Raw genomic sequence first — 19356 nt, forward strand, 5'->3', positions numbered from 1 at the left:
ACAGGATCTGCCTCGTCTTGTTTTTCTACCATAGATATTACCCTTATAGACTTTTCGGGCTCGATCACCCTCATCCATACGGATTAAGTGACCCGTCTACCACAACCTGTTGAGCCGGATTTTATCTACAACCAGCCGGTTATCGCTCGTAGATTTCGTCGTTATGTAGGTTATGGAATCGTCTATCCTCATGTAGGGGGTTGATAATTCTTCGGGGAATTCTCCTCTCGAACGTGGCCAGGAATTCCTAATTGTCTTAGACAGTAAGAGCTTTGATGCTGTAGTGAGAAGTTTCGAGCGAAACAGTTTTTGTAAGCTAAGAAAGGCTCTGTTAGCACTTTTTACAGGGCCTGGTTAAAGAGGAAGCATGATAAGGCATTCCCTTGTCTTAGACCGTTGGTTATGTCTGCCGAATGGTCTCTTTTGTCTTTTATCTGGCCTCGCACATTGGTCAGGGTCAGCCTAGCCAGTCTTATTAATTTCGTCGGGATACCGCATTCTCTCATGGCCGTGTACAGTTTTACCCTGGCTATAATATCATAGGCGATCTTAAAGTCGATGAAAAGGTGGTGCAATTGTGGTCCTATCGCTTGCCACAGAGAGAAAATCTGATCTGTTGCTGATTTGCGTGGAGTGAAGCCACTGTGGTGGTGGGCCAATGATGTTGTGAGCATATGGGGCTATCGGACCTAGCAAGATAGAGGAGAATATTTCATAGATATTACCCAGCAACGTGATACCTCTATAATTGTTGCACTGCGTGATATCTCCCTTTTTATGTATGGGACAGATAATGCCTTGTCAGGGCATTGTCAAGGTGTGGCATATGATGAACTGCTTTGTGTATTTGGTCGCCTTCATATTTAACCAATTCGACTACGGCATTCTTCCGTTGCGTTACTAGCTTACATTTAACGTCAAACCAGCCGTTCCGACTCTTTTTGCGGCTGGGGTCGAGTATATATGTGGCGGCATTTATGTTGACGTTCCTCAGGTGATTGTGAAGATGCTGGGGTCGAGTATATTTGTGGCGGCATTTATGTTGACGTTCCTCAGGTGATTGTGAAGGTCATTTGTTGATGCTTCATTTCCAGGGTCTCTGTTGACTGCGGTTATTGCGGCATCCATTTCCTCCTTATAGGTATTGCGGAGAGCTGTATTGTGGATGGCTTCAGTGTTAACTTTCACCTGATTGTCAGAGGAGATTCTGGGTTGTGTTGTTATTTGAGCTCGGAACACCATATGAACAAGATAGTGGTCCGAATCTATATTGCCCCCCTCGCCCTCCCATTGTGTTTTGACATTCATCAACACTGAGAGGTGGCGGTGTTCGATCAACACGTGGTCAATTTGGTTGAAGCTGGTCCCTTCTGGAAAGGTTCACGTTTGTTTGTAGACTTCCAACAATCATTTCGTGTGTCACTGCTAATTAAAATAATTCGCAGTCCGTTATCATCTGTAATTTGATGTAAGCTATGGGAGCCAACGTATCGCTCTACTTGGCTGGTAATAATCCCCAAGTATGATTTTCATACCTGGGGCCGGGTCGAGGGTTCAATCTATTGCCTCGTAGAAGGTATCCTTCTCCGACTATGCAGTGTCCTCTATTGGGGCGGGAACGATAATGAGGCGTATATTCCTGCCTCGCAAACGTAGAGTGAATAGCGTTTCACTTATGTTTTCAAAGCTGACAACAACGGCTGACTAAGGAACCTACTCCTACTATAATATATGGTGCAGTAACACTTCTTCAGGATGATGAGAATATCTCGGACGACTTTGACATTAAAAGCAGAGACTGGTATGATCGTATCTTGTTACCGATATGTTCGCTATCGGTGACGGTCTTCATGCTGCCTTGTTAGGGGAACGTGGAGGGGTTCAATGGGGCATGACGTCTTCTCTCAAATACCTTGAGTACGCTGAGGATATCTATTTGCTCTCCTAAGGGGCCATGGACCTTCAAAAAATAGTTCAAGGTTTGGAAAGAGAGGCTCTAGATTTGAATTGGAGATAAACATCAACAGAATCAAGGTTCTCAGTCTGACGGGTCACGGCACTTTCCCTACCTGCATTAAAAGGTAGAACATTGACGCTGTTGATCACTTTGAGTAGGAAGCGTGGTTTCTGCCATAGTGACATCGAAAAGAATGTCGCTTGACTCATTAATGCATGAAGACAATTAGATCTGCTATCCTTACTTGGACTAAAATTTGGAAATGCAGCTGTCCCAAACCAACGTCAATTTGAGACTGTTCTTTCTGTGTTGCCATATGAGAGTCGAAAGTGGTCACTTCTTTTACTCGAAAGCTTCAAGCCTTGTTCATCACCTGTCTGCGACGTATCATTGGAGTGCTCTGGCCGGATACAATTTCTGACGAAGAGTTTGGTTGATGCACAAGCTTGTCATCTATGGATGAGTTGATCAGAGGGCGGAAATGGCAATGGAAAAGTTTCACATTAAGGAAGAACGAAAATTCCGTTGCTTGCCTTTCCCAAGACGGCACGACGAGTGGGCCGCCTATCACACACGTTCACGAGCATCCGTCGTAAATTCCTCTACTAGCCCGGGTGACGGCGAGGAAGCCGGGGCAGCAACCCTATCGACTAGGACAAAACCAACCGACTATGGAGAACCTTCTCGTGGTGGCACCGAGAAGTTCTGTATTCACTGTGGTATGCTGGCCGTGATGAAATAGGCGAATGCTCCATGGTCTAATTAGGGCGCTCAGACTTGAATGTGGACGGGGACTCATTTAATGTGGCTTCGGTCACGAAATCAGGGTAGCCCCCGAATTCTCATGTTTGAGGAGAAATCCTGAAGCAAGTGAATTCAGCTCGGTTGTTTGCGGTTGACCCCCTTGTGGGAGCTTCATGCGGGCTGTGGTTACGCAATTTCTTTTTAGGGATTGAGGAGTCCTAAGTCTGCATCTATTTAATGTTGGACCGGACCGGGGCGGATTTACACTGAATATAATTCGTATCCTTGTTGTGTTTAACGAATTATAAAAGGGAGTGTACAGCACGCTGCTCCCAAAGCAGAGGTGAGGCAGCGTCTGAGGATTTGCCTCTGCTCTGGTAAGAAACTGTAGCCGTCTTCGTACCTCTTTTCACTGTCGTTACGTTCAAGCGAACAAGAGACCTTCGGACATCAAACGTGGTGTTGCGGTTCAATACGGGTGCCGTGCTCCAAAGTTCGGTTAAGATTTAGGTAGGTCCTGCATCTACCAGTATGAATGAACTGAGTCGCGCACTCAGTATAGACTGGTACCGTTGTGCCCAACCAGTCAAAAAGCAGTTCGTGTCTTAAGTAGACCGCGGTATTAAGTCCACTGGACAGGTGCTCAAGTAAAACCCATAGAGACGTAATTAGCCCGAATGGACCCATCTGGTAGCAGGTTTGCCACCGCCTCATATGTAGATAATACACAGTCTAGAGTGTCTATAGTGAGTTCCCCTACAAGCCGGAAGGGATGTATGTTCCTTTTCTTTTAATAAGGCCGCCTGGGATATCAAGCACCTTGCTGAGTACTTTCTATAAATGGTCAATGTACATTGACTGGATAGTAGAGGAGGGAAGGATCAAAAAGCACACACCTAAAGTAAGACACGACATATACTCAATAATTATCTAACCGGAAAATTTGAAAAAAACAATAATGATTCACCTGTATATAAATGTAGACCGCAAAAAAGTCAATAATATTATCACACACTTCAGAAACTTTCACTATGGCCAAGTAAATTGTCCTTTTTCTAGGTTACATCCGAATCATATTGGTCACAACACCGAGACCACTACAGGAGTCTCTGCCGCCTTTGCGAGGACATCGATAATGCGATTTCATTCATAACTATGTTTTCCTTCTCCAACAACCTCTATTTCATTTGTGTGCAGTTACTCCGTAGTTTAAAGTGAGTTGGAGTGGTTGACTTTACTATAAATGTGTAGTTAAATATGAGTGCTTTGTAACTATTTTACAGTAAGATGCCATCCTTCGCGCATACATTGTACTTCTGGTTTTCATTAGTATTCCTAATAGGGCGAACCCTCGCTGTGTCCTTGTATTCAGCCGAAATTAACGATGAATCGAAACGCCCAGTGCAAGTTTTTCGTTGTGTCCCAAAGGAGTCTTGGTGCCTTGAGGTACGTTCGATTCCATTCACTTTTTATTTAACTTTTGATTATCATTTTCCCTAGAAATAAATTATTTTCTTTCAAATATATTCCAGGTGAAAAGATTTTCGGAAGAAGTGAATACCGATATCGTTGCTCTGTCAGGGATGAAATTTTTCCACTTGACCCGGACGCTTGTATTAAGTGTAAATCTATTTTACCTTTTAGATGTTTAATTATTTTTTCCCATAAACCTTTTTGGATATTTTTTTTAGGTTGCTGGAACTATTGTTACCTACGAATTGGTGTTGATTCAATTTCATGTTCAAGAAGGGTACCTCGGATGCTACTAGCTCGGTTTGAAGAAAGCCAACTGGATAATTGAAAATTAATTTGTGACGAAATACAAAAAGTTTAATAAGCAACTCTGAATTGATATGCAAATTAGAGCAACCGAGGAATAAAAGGCTTTGTTTTCTTCAAGCAAAAACTTTTCAAGGACCACAAATAATTATACAATATTTGGGAAATCAGGAGTTGATTGTGGATTTATTATTCCGTTGTACTAGGCTGCTCCAAGTCTACCTAAATAGTCAAATAGTAGTTTCCTTAGCATTTGACTCTTTTACGACTATCTGAAATGCACCTGTTACGAACAGGCTGTAATTTTATTATTTGTTGTAAATGTTGTGAATGACACCTACTTTGGTTACAATAAATGTAAAGCACTGCACAGGAATAACTGCAAGATACTGTTCAGAAAAAGCACATTGTTTCAATGCCAGTTGGAAAATTAGATATATTCGTATACATAGAGGGAGGAAGAAGGTGGGAGATATTATAGGAGGAGGGAAAAATTATAGCTAGGAGTCATGGCAAGTAATAAATGTTTACTCCAGTGTATAACTGACTTCATATTCTGAATCACCGTCCTTGCCTATGTCATTAGCAATTCTTGTATGTCAGTAGATGGATAGTTGCCCTTTCTCTTTTGATATCCTCGAGCGGGGTGCAATACGTAGCTAGCTCCGGTACATCATTATGCATACTACTACCATTAGAAGGGTTGAACTAAAACATTATTCAGTTACAGTCAAATTTACGTACTTTTTTGTAATAACTTCAATCATTTGCCCTCCATGTCTTATCTTTGAGTAAATTATGATAAGTTAATGGACAATATTTTTCTCTGAATGGGGGAGTGTAAAGAAGTTATCCATAATGTGGACCCACGACAGGACGGTTTAGTTTCCATGCAAAAGTCTAAGGCTAAAAACTATTTCATTTAATCATGACAACATGGCAAAATATTTTAAAAACTAAAAAGAGTATCTCTTGGTTGGTTAATGGGAAAAAAAGGATGCCTGGTCTCAGAAATCAGAACAGGTATACAACTCACCTGCGAACAAAATTTAAAACATATGTTCCCGGAACATATTTTTCCAGTTTGTTGCCAACTACTTATAGATTAACAAAAGTGCGGAGAAAAAGAACCTCGAATCTATTTCATCTGCAACGAAATCACTCTGACATGTCAAAGGTTTTTGAAGGAAAGAATTAAAGGGAGTTTGAGAAGGGCAACGAAAGGAGACTTTATTTATAGTGGCTGTTTTCAAGAGGCGATAGCACCAGGTTTGTATTTCTTTTTCACCTTATTAAAATCGGTTCAATGTCCGCCTGTCTGTCTTTTTTTTTAAGGTTTTGTGTGAAACAAAACCTTATTAGAATCGATTCGATGTCTGTCTGTCCGTCTGTCTGTCTGTCTGTCTGTCTGTCTGTCTGTCTGTCACAGCCGATTTATTCGGAAACGGCTGGACCGATTGTCACGAAAATTAGTAAGAGTATGTGATCTGCCGCTCCCTTTACATGCAGCAACTGGCGCCATTTTGTATTAAGTTTAAGGGGGGGCTCCCCATACATGTGAAAGCAGGCTGCAAAACTTTTTTTACAGAATGTAGCCATGTGGGGTATCAAATTAAAGGTCTCAATTAGTACTTTTCGAAACTGGTTGAATATTTGAAATTGGGTGAAACATAGGGGAGTGAGGGCTCAAAATATGACCATCAAAAAGTGTAACAGGTCTCGTTCTCAGAACCTATCCAGCCGAAAAATCTGAAAAAAATCACAGTAGTGCATCCGTACGAAATCTAGGCCTCAAAATATATCCGGTTCCGATATCTGCACAAATAAAGTTAATAATAGTATATTTCCACATTTTAGAAATTTACCCGGCACCCCCTTATGTTCATCCCAGAAGTACAAAATTTGGCATGTGTATAAAGAAGAACATAGTGCATGATTTGGTGAAGTTTGAAGAAAATCAAACTATTATTAACAAAGTTATAGGGGGTAAAACTTTAGAATTTTTTGGGAATTTCGTGGACTCTACAACCTGCAGCGTGATGACGTCATCATCACATATCAATTCGTCAATACCACAACAAAGTAAGTTCCTATGAATTGGGTGGAAAAGGATTATTTTGTTTTAGTTTTTTATTCATTTGTATGTGAATATCAAATATTCCAACCAGACATGTGGGTATGTAGGTATATATTATATTATATGCGTGCTAATGGACTTTGCGGGTAGTGGCTAATTCAGATAGATATAAGAAGTAAATCGGAAATATGGGAACGATCAATTCATATATGTGCATATGTGTACAGTATTCGGAAATAAGCAGTTTGTTTGTTTAGGGTGTGGGTAATATCTACGGCTGTAATATGTACGTATGTCTCGTAGTTTTGTAGCTGTATACGGGTAGAAAAATGTGCGTTGAAATTTCTTAGATAAGATGAACACAAAACCTTTATACCCGAAGTACGAGCTTCCGGTATTCCGACTTGTTTGTGTTTGTTGAGTCCACGTTTTGATTCAAAGATTAATCCGGGAAGAATGTCCACCCTGGCTAGCCCGTGGCCAGGGTAAGGGTTTTGGTTAAAGCTGAAATTGTACAATATATTCAGATTCGACTTACCTTGGTTCTTATTAGCACTTTGTTCTTTGCAGAAAGACTGATCCCCAGGATCCTTAAGTAGTCTGCCTATTTATTTTGTCTTGGGTGTGTGTGTGTGCAGGGAAATTAGACGGTCAACCACTTGGCACTTATTTCTTCGTAGTTTACCCGTCTCCTCCAGCCTAACGAAATATAATAATAATAATAATAATAATCGTTGGCGCAACAATCCATATTGGATCAAGGCCTTGAAGTGTGTTAGAGCACTTCATTCAAGACCGTAACGGTACACCACAGTATACTGTGGGAGGCAATGTGGTCAGCATTGCGCTCGCCCGAGATTATTACCCTGATTTGACTCAGGTACTCATTCACAGCTGAGTCGACTGGTGTCCGACTCCAATCACGATAACAAATTCCTCTGCCCCCAGCGAGATTTGAACCGCGACCTTCCGCTACGACAGCCCAGCGCTCTAACCACTTGAGCCATCCGGACACGAACGAAATATCCCAAATTTATTTACATGTTGCAGGATTTATGTTAGCGGACGTGAAATTAAAGGACTACTCAACGTCCTCAGTGTAACTTGACTATCACTACAGATTGCTATTGGCCTGTCCTTCATCCGCTCGTCAATAATCCAGCTTGCCGCCCTTAGAATCGCATACACTTCAGCCTGAAATTGTATATCGTTCCAAGGGAAAAGCCCACTTTTCGTTTTTATTAGAGAGGTAGACTACAGATGCAAAACCTTGTTCTGTTTTAAAGCCATCGGTGTAGAAGATGTCAGTATATCCTGACACGCACTCTTCTGGTTCGTTCCTGTTTTCTGTTCGCTTCAAGATAACTTAATATCTTCTATCAAATAGATACCGTGAATCAGAGAAGGAACTTGGTAAATAATATGCATTCGCATAAGCTTGACCGTGTATTAGCAGAGTTTACAATTCGCATAATAGTTAGTCAACTTACTCGACAGAAGCGATGATAGTACACCACCTTGGGGGCAGCTTCCGCTTCGGTTGTTAAGTAGCGATCACCACCCACTCCACGCACAGTAATATCTGCGTTAGCATAGCATTCATCCACTTAATTAAGGTTTCATCAACACCATGCTCCCTGGCGGCATCACAGAGCTTTTGGCAAGGCACACAGTGAAACGCCCTTCAATATTCACGAACACGTCCATCGCATACTTGACTTTTAAAGTGGCGTCCTCTATTTTTGAAACCAAATAGTGAAGAGCAACATAGAGTACTTTCAACGTTGGTAAGCATATTGGTTTCATTTAATGCTAAATGTCTACTTTCAGCATCGCTGAATAGATGCCATCTATGCCAGGTGCTTTGAAGTGTTCAAAGGATAGTATAGCACCTCTAGCCTTGTTATTGGTAACAACCGCTCTCGCATTGTTCGAATTTCGCTTCCAACGTTTTCATGTTGAATAGTTCACAAACACCGCCAATTTCGCCAATTCTCTCCTTCCTACTTCTTTCACCTTCAAGGACTCTGCATAGAAGACGGTTCGCCTGCAATAGTCAGGCCAAAATGTAAGCAACGGTGATCTGAGAGTGAGACTTCATCTAGCACTCGCCAGTCTCTAATCAACTCTAACAACTTTGTAGTGCAGTTTGTTAGGTCAATTATAATATTTCACTTCTTTTTGGCCCCACAAACTTAGGATGCCACTTTGGAGAGAAATCTGTGATGTCACCAGAGAGCATCGTGTTGATGGAACCTTAATAAGGTGCTGCTATGCTAACGCAAAGATTGGTGTGTGCTAAAGTGGGTGCTGATCGCTACCTAGCAACGGAAGTGACGAAAGGCTGCCCCCAAGGTGGTGTGCTATCGCCACTTCTGCAAAATATGTTCATTGACACCCTACTAAACGAATTGCAAAATCTGCTAATACACTTTCAGTAAATCCAAAAACAAGTCGGGAAACCGCAAGCTCGGCGCTTCAGGTATGAAAGGTTTTGTTTGCTTCTTGTGTGAGTATATTTGAGTGTAGAACTATCCCATTTGTACGTAGCCCGTTAAGAATATGCATTTAGCATGCCAGATTTAGCACTTCGGGTTCCAAATTTACACGGTAAAGGCAACTTTGAGCTACTGTAACTTTGTTACTAATAGTATGATTTTGATCAAACTTGGAGATAATATGCTTCATATTATATTTTATACTGCTATAACTCTGAGATAAACTTAAGGGGGGTTTTACTCATTTTTCCCAAAAATATGGTAATATACTATTATTAACTTAATTTGAACAGATATCGATATGAGTATTTTGAGGCCTGCGCACCATATAGAGGCAGCTTCACGATTTTTTTCAGATTTTTCGGTTGGGTAGTTTGTGAGAATGGGTTCGTTAAAGAAATCATCACTTTCCACCCCTCCAACTCCCCGCTTTTTTAACAAATGAGAAAACTAAGACCGACTTCGAAAAGTACTAATCGAGACCTTTCATTTGATACCACACATAACTATATTTGGTGAAAAAAAATTTTACACCCGCCTTTTAAATGTATGCTTACTCCCCCTAAATCTCAACGTAGAAGGATATCACTCACTAAATGTCTGAGAGTTCACCGGTCCCACCCTCTCACCAAACTTCGTGTCAACCGGTATAGCCGTTTCTGAGAAAAGTGCCTGTGACAGACAGAGAGACAGACAGACAAACAGATGAAATAACATCGAAAGCAGAAATTTGTATTGCTCTGAAGGAGCAATTCAAGTTGGAAGAACTTGCCGAGGAGTCTGTTGTGAGTTTACGAAAAGCCTGTGGCGGTATTCAAACGGCTACAATAGGAGTACCAGCGGAGACAGCGCAGAAGTTTTTGGGGGCCGGAAAAGTTCGGATTGGATGGGTTGCCTGCCGTTTAAGAGAACAGACTTCACTAAAGCAATAAGAAAATGGGGTTTATTCAAATAAACTTCAATCATTGCAGGGTCGCTCAGGATTTACTTGAGCAGACCACGCTCGAATCTAAAATAGAAATCGCCATCATAAGTGAGCCGTACAGAAACCGCCACGGTGCGTATGGGCCACAGATTCGACTGGAGGGACGGCAATATGGGCTTGTGGTCGACAGGCCATACAATGTACTGCAAGTCAGGCAGCCAGTGGCTTTGTGTGGGCGAAAATAAGTGGTGTATATGTATACAGCTGCTACGACCCACCAAGTTTGACACTGTCTGAATTCGAACAAATGCTTGATAATCTTGTTCTCGAAGCAGGGGGACGAAGTCCAAAGGGGGACGAAGTCCAAAGGGTAGCAGAGAATCAAATGTTAGGGGGCGCAGTTTAATAGAAGCTTTCGCGCAGATGGACCAGGTTTTGGCTAACGAAGGTGCTGTAAACACTTTCCAGAAAGGGTCAGTTGTAGACCTGACCTTTGTTAGCCCTTCGCTTGCGCGTGGTATGTCCTGTGCGTCAGCGAACGCTACACCCACAGCGATCACCAGGCAATCTTCTTTGAGACATGTGTCGAGCCTCAGGGCAAAGAGCTATCATGTCCGAAACCGAAAAAGATTTCAGGCTGGTCTGCAAAATCTTTGGATGAGCAGACCTTCATAGAGGTGTGGTTAGAGCAACCTGATAAAGCAGGCGCCTCAATGGAAAGAGCCGTCCATCTGGCTCAATGCATCGTCAAAGCATGTGACGCGTCCATGCCTAGGAGGTGCTCATTCCCCCGTAGAAGACCAAACTGCTGGTGCAATGATGAACTGACCGGTCTTCGATCAGCCTGCCACCGAACCAGAAGAGCGGCTCAGAGGGCGGTAGTTAGAGTCGATCAAGGGCAGAAAGAGTGCGTCTACGAGGCAGCCCGCAAAACCCTCAAGCTCGCCATCCAGCGAAGCAAGCGAAAATGCTTTAAGAAGCTTTCTTCAGAAGTGGGCGTAAACCCGTGGGGGAAAGCTTATAGAATCATAATTGGACGATTCAGAGGGCGTTCATCTCCGCAGATCACGTGTCCCACCCTCTTGCTGAAAATCATCCAGGGGTTAGTCCCCCAGCAAGAGGAAAGCACCGACACGTTCCAACCACCTCTGAATGTGACGGCAATCCCGCCAGTCACCAGAGACGAGCTGCTGGAGACCTGCGGTGGAATAGGGGACAATAAAGCGCCGGCCTGGACGGAGTACCGAATAAAGCCCTTAAGCTTGCCGTGAAATCCAGGCCGGACATGTTCGCTGAGCTGTTCGAAGCGTGCATGTCCGAAGGAATATTTCCGGCGGCTTGGAAGCGACAGAGGTTGGTACTTCTGCCTAAGCGTGGTAAACCTCCAGGTGAACCATCGTCATACCGACCAATATGTCTTTTGGACACAGTGGGCAAAATTTTAGAGCGGGTAATCTATAATAAATTACTCCAGGTTGTTGAGAACCAAGGCGACCTTTTAAATCGGCAGTATGGGTTCCGAAAAGCCAGATCAACCATTGATGACATCAAATTGGTTACTGGCTTGGCCGAAGATGCAATCCACGGAAAGGGTGGTACCAGCAAATATTGCGTGGAAGTAACCCTAGAATGGAATCTAATACGGAAAACCCTAGCGAAGATTGGTATTCCCGCCTATCTCACAGCTATCGTCGATAGTTACTTAACTCAAAGGAGGCTCTGGTATGACACCGATGACGGACCCCAGGACTACGTTGTTTCCGCGGGTTTCCCATAGGGCACCGTATTGGGCCCACTACTGTGGAACACCATGTACAACCATATTCTTAATCTTCCCCTCCCGGAGGAAGCCACGATGGTGGGTTACGCTGACGACATAGCACTGATTGTTGTCGCAAAGCATCTCGAAGATGCTGAGTTATACTCAAGTGAGGCAATCAGTGCTGTCAAATGCTGGTTAGAGAGCTCTAGTCTGGCGCTTGCGGAGGAAAAAACAGAAGCGGTCCGCATCACGAAGCGCCGGAAGAGAAATTACGCCTGTGTTAGAATCGGGAGAGTCGGAGGTGGTTGTAGTGGGTAAAAATCCCACACGCTGGTGTGTCCAGACCAGTGTCTTTTGAAGACTTCCACCTCCTCAAAAAAAAAGAAACAAGTCGGAATACCGGAAGCTCGTACTTCGGGTATAAAGGTTTTGTGTTCATCTTATCTAAGAAATTTCAACGCACATTTTTCTACCCGTATACAGCTACAAAACTACGAGACATACGTACATATTACAGCCGTAGATATTACCCACACCCTAAACAAACAAACTGCTTATTTCCGAATACTGTACACATATGCACATATATGAATTGATCGTTCCCATATTTCCGATTTACTTCTTATATCTATCTGAATTAGCCACTACCCGCAAAGTCCATTAGCACGCATATAATATAATATATACCTACATACCCACATGTCTGGTTGGAATATTTGATATTCACATACAAATGAATAAAAAACTAAAACAAAATAATCCTTTTCCACCCAATTCATAGGAACTTACTTTGTTGTGGTATTGACGAATTGATATGTGATGATGACGTCATCACGCTGCAGGTTGTAGAGTCCACGAAATTCCCAAAAAATTCTAAAGTTTTACCCCCTATAACTTTGTTAATAATAGTTTGATTTTCTTCAAACTTCACCAAATTATGCACTATGTTCTTCTTTATACACATGCCAAATTTTGTACTTCTGGGATGAACATAAGGGGGTGCCGGGTAAATTTCTAAAATGTGGAAATATACTATTATTAACTTTATTTGTGCAGATATCGGAACCGGATATATTTTGAGGCCTAGATTTCGTACGGATGCACTACTGTGATTTTTTTCAGATTTTTCGGCTGGATAGGTTCTGAGAACGAGACCTGTTACACTTTTTGATGGTCATATTTTGAGCCCTCACTCCCCTATGTTTCACCCAATTTCAAATATTCAACCAGTTTCGAAAAGTACTAATTGAGACCTTTAATTTGATACCCCACATGGCTACATTCTGTGAAAAAAGTTTTGCAGCCTGCTTTCACATGTATGGGGAGCCCCCCCTTAAACTTAATACAAAATGGCGCCAGTTGCTGCATGTAAAGGGAACGGCAGATCACATACTCTTACTAATTTTCGTGACAATCGGTCCAGCTGTTTCCAAATAAATCGGCTGTGACAGACAGACAGACAGACAGACAGACAGACGGACAGACAGACAGACAGACAGACCTGTGCGGAGTTGCCAAATCTCCCATCAGGCGCGTCCCTTCGTGCGGATAAGGGAATGCTCGGCGGATGCGTAGGAATATGCACATATACGCATTTGCAGGTGTGCGTGTATGGGCATGCTTATGCGCAGGCCGGGTAGGTGGGAAGTAAACGCCCGCCCGTGGATAAAAATTGGCTATGGGAAGGATACCCAGGAATAAAACCAAACATGGAGGAACAGAAGGAGAATAAAGTTACGGTGCAGGGCTTCGGAAACCCAGTACCGGCGGCTTTTGGGAGTGGGCAAGCAGGCTCCCGGCCGTCGATATCCCTCGACTGCATTGCCTCGGTGGTGGATTACTTGGCCACCGTTGCATTAAATACTACAAGTAGCCTGGAGAAAGAGGCATTTAAAAGGAGTACATCACTCCCGAGAACGCCTGTTCAAAACCCAAGAAAAGGTGGGGCACAAACTGGTCAGGTATTAGCCCATAGCGGGGTAACTACACCTGGTCGAAATATGTCGCAGGACTTAGTGGTTGATCCATTTAAGAGAAGCTCGACGATAGCGCGATCTCCTCCGAAATCAACCTTGATGAAGGAAGGAAATCTGGGAAGCATTCGAAAGGCTAATAAGTACGTAAGCGCCCAATGTGAAAACCAAGCGGAGGAGCTATGTCAGAGTCCGGAAGAATCATCGTTTGCCCTACTCGGAGGTAAAATAGTAGAGTTGTCTGAATTTATTAAGGACAAACACAACGTGCACCAGGCCATCAAAAACATGGTGCGTACCATTCGAGTACTATACAATGGTGCCAAGGAAGAAAAAAACGCCTCGAAGAAATCAAGCGTCACCCAGGCAACACAAGTGACACCCCCTCAACATCCAAAGGGCGGTAAACTTGAAAAAAGGAGTAGAGAGCGCGCGAACGATTCTTTCGGATGCTCACAGGACGCGAAAAGGCAAAAAGGCCTCTCACCGGCAAAAGGCAAGGGAAACAAAGTTACCAACATCGTGGAAACTGCGGCGCCGGCTCCAATTGACCCAAGGGAGGCAAAGCCTCAAAAAGGGACCAAGGAAGCATGGACCAAGGTTGGTGGAAGGAAAAACACGACGCAGAAAAGAAGATTACGGCCCGAATTAATCATCATCTCCAAAAAAGGGGATATGACTTACGCCGATATCCTTAGGAAGGTCAAATCCGATCCTGAGCTGATGGACCTTGGAGAAAACGTCAGCCGAATCAGACGCTCCCAGAAAGGAGACTTGATGCTGGAGCTGAAGAAGTCTCCGGGCAAAACGGTAGAAAATTTCCTCGGCAAGGTGGAGAAGTCCTTAGGAGAAGAAGCTCAAGTATGGGCCAGAAAGCAGGAGCTTGTCATCGAATGCAAGGACATTGACGAAATCACGACCAAGGAGGATATCCGTGACGCCCTAGAAAAGCAGTTCGGACCACTTGGCTTGCAAGATTCCGCAATCAGGGGACTGAGGAAGGTATACGGAGGCACGCAAACGGCAACTATAAGTTTACCAACTGAAGCAGCGTTCAAACTGCTGGCGGCTGGGAAAGTAAAAATAGGTTGGGTCGTTTGCCGACTCAGGGAGCAGGTATCCCTTAAGCGCTGCTTTAGATGCCTGGAATTCGGCCACATAGCGGCGAAATGCACCGGTGACTGTGACAGGTCAAAATGTTGCAGAAAATGTGGGGGAGAAGGCCATATGTTCAGGGAATGCAAGGCTGAGCCTGAATGCATGCTCTGCAAGGAAAAAAAGGGCGTCGACTGTCGGCACGTTGCAGGCAGCAGCAGATGCCCAGTGTTTAGGCGAGCCTTGAATGCAGTAAAAAAATGAGGTTGATACAAATCAACCTCAATCACTGCGAGGCAGCGCAAGACCTTCTCTCGCAGACCATCTATGAGAAGGGAATCGAAGCTGCCATAATCAGCGAGCCCTATCGCAACAATAAGAGCGGTGCCTGGACTGCAGATGAAACTGGCAAAGCGGCAATATGGGCGTGTGGAAATCAGGCCATTCAAGAAGTGATGGAGTTTCCAGAAGTTGGATTCGTCAGGGCAAAAATAGCTGGTATCTATATTTATAGTTGCTATGCTCCACCAAGCGCGACGATAACAGAATTCGAAGGAATGCTAGGTATGCTAGTCTCGTATGCAAGAAGTCGAAACCCCAAGATCATAGCTGGTGATTTCAACGCGTGGGCCGTGGATTGGGGCAGTCGCACTACGAACACCAGGGGCCGTATCTTGCTCGAGGCTTTCGCGGAGCTAGATTTGGTGCTTGCCAACGCGGGAAACGTTTCCACTTTTCGTGGGACAGGGTCGGGCTCAATAGTCGATCTGACATATGTGAGTACCACATTGGTGAGGAGAATGACATGGTTTGTCAGTGAGCATTATACTCACAGCGACCACCAGGCGATTTTCCTCCAGATCGAATATGGGCCATGCGTCGATACGTGTTCCCGTGAGGCCGGAAACCGGGGCTGGTCCGTGAAGGGGCTTGAGGAGGATGCATTCATAGAGATGCTATTGGGAGGCCAAAGTCCCGGTGGTGCGGCTACGGAAAAGGTAGAGCAAATGATGGGACGCATAACAAGAGCATGCGACGCTGCTATGCCGAGGCGACGAGTTCTCGCAAAAAGGCGCTCAAACTATTGGTGGAATGAAGAGATCGCGGTGCTACGGAATGCATGTTTTCGTGCTAGAAGGATCTGCCAACGATCTAGAGCAAGACCAGACTTCGACGAGAAACGGCTAGCATATCTGAACCTTCGAGGTAGGTTTAAGCAGGCTATACGGACCAGCAAGCGAGAATGCTTCAAGGAGCTTTGCACAGAGGCAGACCAAAGCCCTTGGGGAACAGCGTACAGGATAGTTATGAAGAAGATGAGAGGGCGAACACCACAATTGACCTGTCTGCATCTTCTGCTCGATATCGTGACGGCGCTCTTCCCCCCGGATAAAGGGGAGCGCAAACAACACAAGCGAGCACTCGACGTCTACACCATACCTGCGGTAACTGAGGAGGAACTTATGCAAATTTGCCGGAGAATTGGTGATAACAAAGCACCCGGTCTGGATGCTGTTCCCAATGGAGCCCTTAAACTCGCTGTTAAGACCAGACCCGACTGGTTTATCAGCGTGTTTGAGACATGCATGATAGAAGGAATTTTCCCCGATCGGTGGAAGAGGCAAAAACTAGTTTTGCTTCCGAAGCCGAATAAACACCCAGGACACCCTTCATCATACCGACCGATTTGCCTTATCGACACGGCAGGAAAGATGCTCGAAAGGGTCATCTACAACAGACTGCTCCCTATCATCGAATACAAGGATGGGCTATCGGAGCGACAATTTGGATTTCGTCAAGCCCACTCAACCATCGACGCCGTAGACGTTGTTTTGAAGCTGGCTCGAGACGCGATGTCGTCTAAAAAATGCTGTGCCGTAGTGACGTTGGACATCTAAAATGCGTTCAATTCCGCAAGCTGGGAGTGGATAAAAAGTTCACTGGTTAACACGGGTGTCCCTAGTTACTTGACTAAGCTCCTCAACAGTTACCTTTCGGAGAGGACACTTTGGTACGACACGGATGAGGGATCCAAGCAGTACACCGTCACCGCAGGAGTACCACAGGGCTCAGTGTTGGGTCCTCTCCTGTGGAACGTCATGTACAATGGGGTCCTTGTCCTTCCCGTGCCAAAGGAGGTCACGTAATCGGTTTCGCAGATGATCTAGCTGTGGTTGTCGTCGCGAAAGAACCTGAAGACGTCGAAATGTACGCTAACGAAACCATTAGCGCCATAAAAGCGTGGCTGGAGATGGTTCAGCTTGACCTTGCGGAACAAAAGACGGAGGCGGTCTTGATTACCAATCGTAGGAAGAGAAATACGATTAATATTCGCGTTGGTGGTCACGTCATCACTTCGAAGCCGGTTATCAAATACCTGGGGGTGATGATTGACGCTAAGATCAATTTCAGGGGACATCTGGACTATGCCTGTGAGAAAGCGGCAAATACCAGCGTATCATTAGCGCGGATGATGCCTAACATTGGAGGTCCAAGGTATAGTCGCAGATTACTTGTGGCCGGAGTGGTTCGCTCCACACTATTATACGCGGAACCAGTTTGGGAGGAAGCATTAGTGTGTGAGAGTAATCGTAGGAGAGTAAATATGACTTACCGCTTAGTGGCGCTAAGGGTGTGCAGCGCCTTCAGAACAATATCAGGCGAGGCAGCGTGTGTTATTGCGGGAATGATCCCGATAGACATTCTGGCAAGTGAGACACGCTGCCTGTACGAGATAAGGAAAATGAATCCTCTTGAAAAGGATGCAGAATGCCGAAAGGCGGCAAGGCGAGAGTCGCTGGAAAAGTGGCAGAAACGGTGGGATGACTCGCAGAGGGGTCGTTGGACCCACACTTTGATTCCCCGTATTGAAGAGTGGATCCAGCGACGACACGGTGAGATTAACTATCATCTGACGCAATTCCTGTCAGGACATGGCGGTTACAGGAAGTACCTGCACCAATTCAGGCTGGATGATTCTCCCTTGTATCCTGAATGTGATTGCACACCTGAGGACCCGGAGCATGTTATGTTCCACTGTCCACGATTTCTCTCAGAAAGGAGGAGTCTGGAAGACTCCCTGAAAACCACTCTAAGCCCGCAGAACATCGTCGGGGAAATGTTGAAATCGGAGGAAAACTGGTGTGCGGTGAACACCGCCATCGAACGAATACAAGAGGAACTGGCAACAGCGGAGCGCGCAAGGAGGACGCGAAGAACGGAAGGCGTGGTCGCGTAAAGCGCAGTCCACCCCGCGAAGTAATGCTTTGCGGCGGTCCCGTGGGGAAGGAAAAAGGAGAAAGTGGGGGTGGTTTTAGTGGGTGAGAATCCCACACGCTGCTGCAACCTGGCGCGGCAGTGTCTTTCTAAGATTTCCACCTCCATCCATAAAAAAAAAAAAAAAAAAAAAAAGACAGACAGACAGACGGACAGACAGACATCGAATCTATTCTAATAAGGTTTTGTTTCACACAAAACCTTAATAAAAACGGAAGATAGCAGAAGAGGGTGGCGATGCCAGAAGCGTCATTGCAGAACGAATGGCTCGAAACCTATCTATTGTGCTCTCAAGATTGGGTCAAATTGCAAAATAAGAGGAGCAGAGCGTGCAAAGGCTCGGAGATCAAACAACATCAAGGATATATGTTGATATCACACAACAAACCGACAATAGGACTTTCGGGGTAAAGAACTGGAGAATCTTTGAATAGAGATTCTTTTCAGATTACAGTTGGATACTATCCAGTCTAAATCTTGTTGAAGAGATTTCTAACTCTTTCAGAGATATCACGAAGATCGGCAGTGAAGCCCATAGTGTTTTACGTAGGCACCTGTCGTGAGACTTAATCCTACGGTCCTCTTCAGACACGGATTGATTTTGTGACCACAATCAGAGCCCCGCTGAGACAAGTCACAACGGTACCAGTCTATACCAAGTGCATGGCTTAGCATTCATACTGGTGGATGCAAGAATTACCTAAATCTCTACCGAACTATGGAGTACGGCACCCGTGTTGATACGCAACACCACGTCGAGGCCCGAAGGTCTCCTCTCGCTTGAGCACAACCACAACCACCATGAAACTCCCACTAGGGGGGCCAACCGCAAATAACCGAGCTGTCCCCACATACAACAGGAGTTCACCCGAAGTATGTGAGTCCTGGGGCTTTCCCGGTTCCCATGGTACCAGTATACCTCTGGTAAGGTTTCGTGACCAATTTATCACTTCAGATGAGTCCCCGCGCAGACTCGGGTCTGATCGCCCTAATTAGGTCTTTGGAGCATTCGCCTACTGAATCACGGCCGGCAAGCCAAAGTAATTACAGCGTATCCCGGTGCCACCACATGGAGGTTCTCCTCGACCACTTGGTTTTGGTTTGGCCGATAGGGTTGCCGCCCCATCTTCCTCGCCGCCACTTCTGAGCACCACGAAGATCGGCAGGAGGAAGTTGGTTCAAGGTATCAAGAGTAAACTCTCCGGTGTGCAAATTGACAATGTTGGCACGACAGACGAGCTGGAGTCAAAGGCCGAACCATGTAAAAGGC

The 19356-nt window shown here is 44.9% G+C and overlaps 1 protein-coding gene across 1 annotated transcript in view; it reads left to right on the forward strand.

The window, feature by feature from the left end:
- The window catches only part of LOC119648542, a 92163-nt gene that overhangs the window by 24741 nt on the left and 48066 nt on the right, over positions 1-19356 (forward strand). The window contains exons 6-10 of the mRNA XM_038050310.1: positions 3761-3915; positions 3985-4147; positions 4234-4323; positions 4393-4469; positions 8524-8625. Of these exons, the coding sequence (XP_037906238.1) occupies positions 3761-3915; positions 3985-4147; positions 4234-4323; positions 4393-4469; positions 8524-8625 (587 nt within the window). The remainder of the gene's footprint in view (positions 1-3760; positions 3916-3984; positions 4148-4233; positions 4324-4392; positions 4470-8523; positions 8626-19356) is intronic.

The sequence above is a fragment of the Hermetia illucens genome, chromosome 2, assembly GCF_905115235.1.
Source record: "Hermetia illucens chromosome 2, iHerIll2.2.curated.20191125, whole genome shotgun sequence".
Taxonomy (NCBI): domain Eukaryota; kingdom Metazoa; phylum Arthropoda; class Insecta; order Diptera; family Stratiomyidae; genus Hermetia; species Hermetia illucens.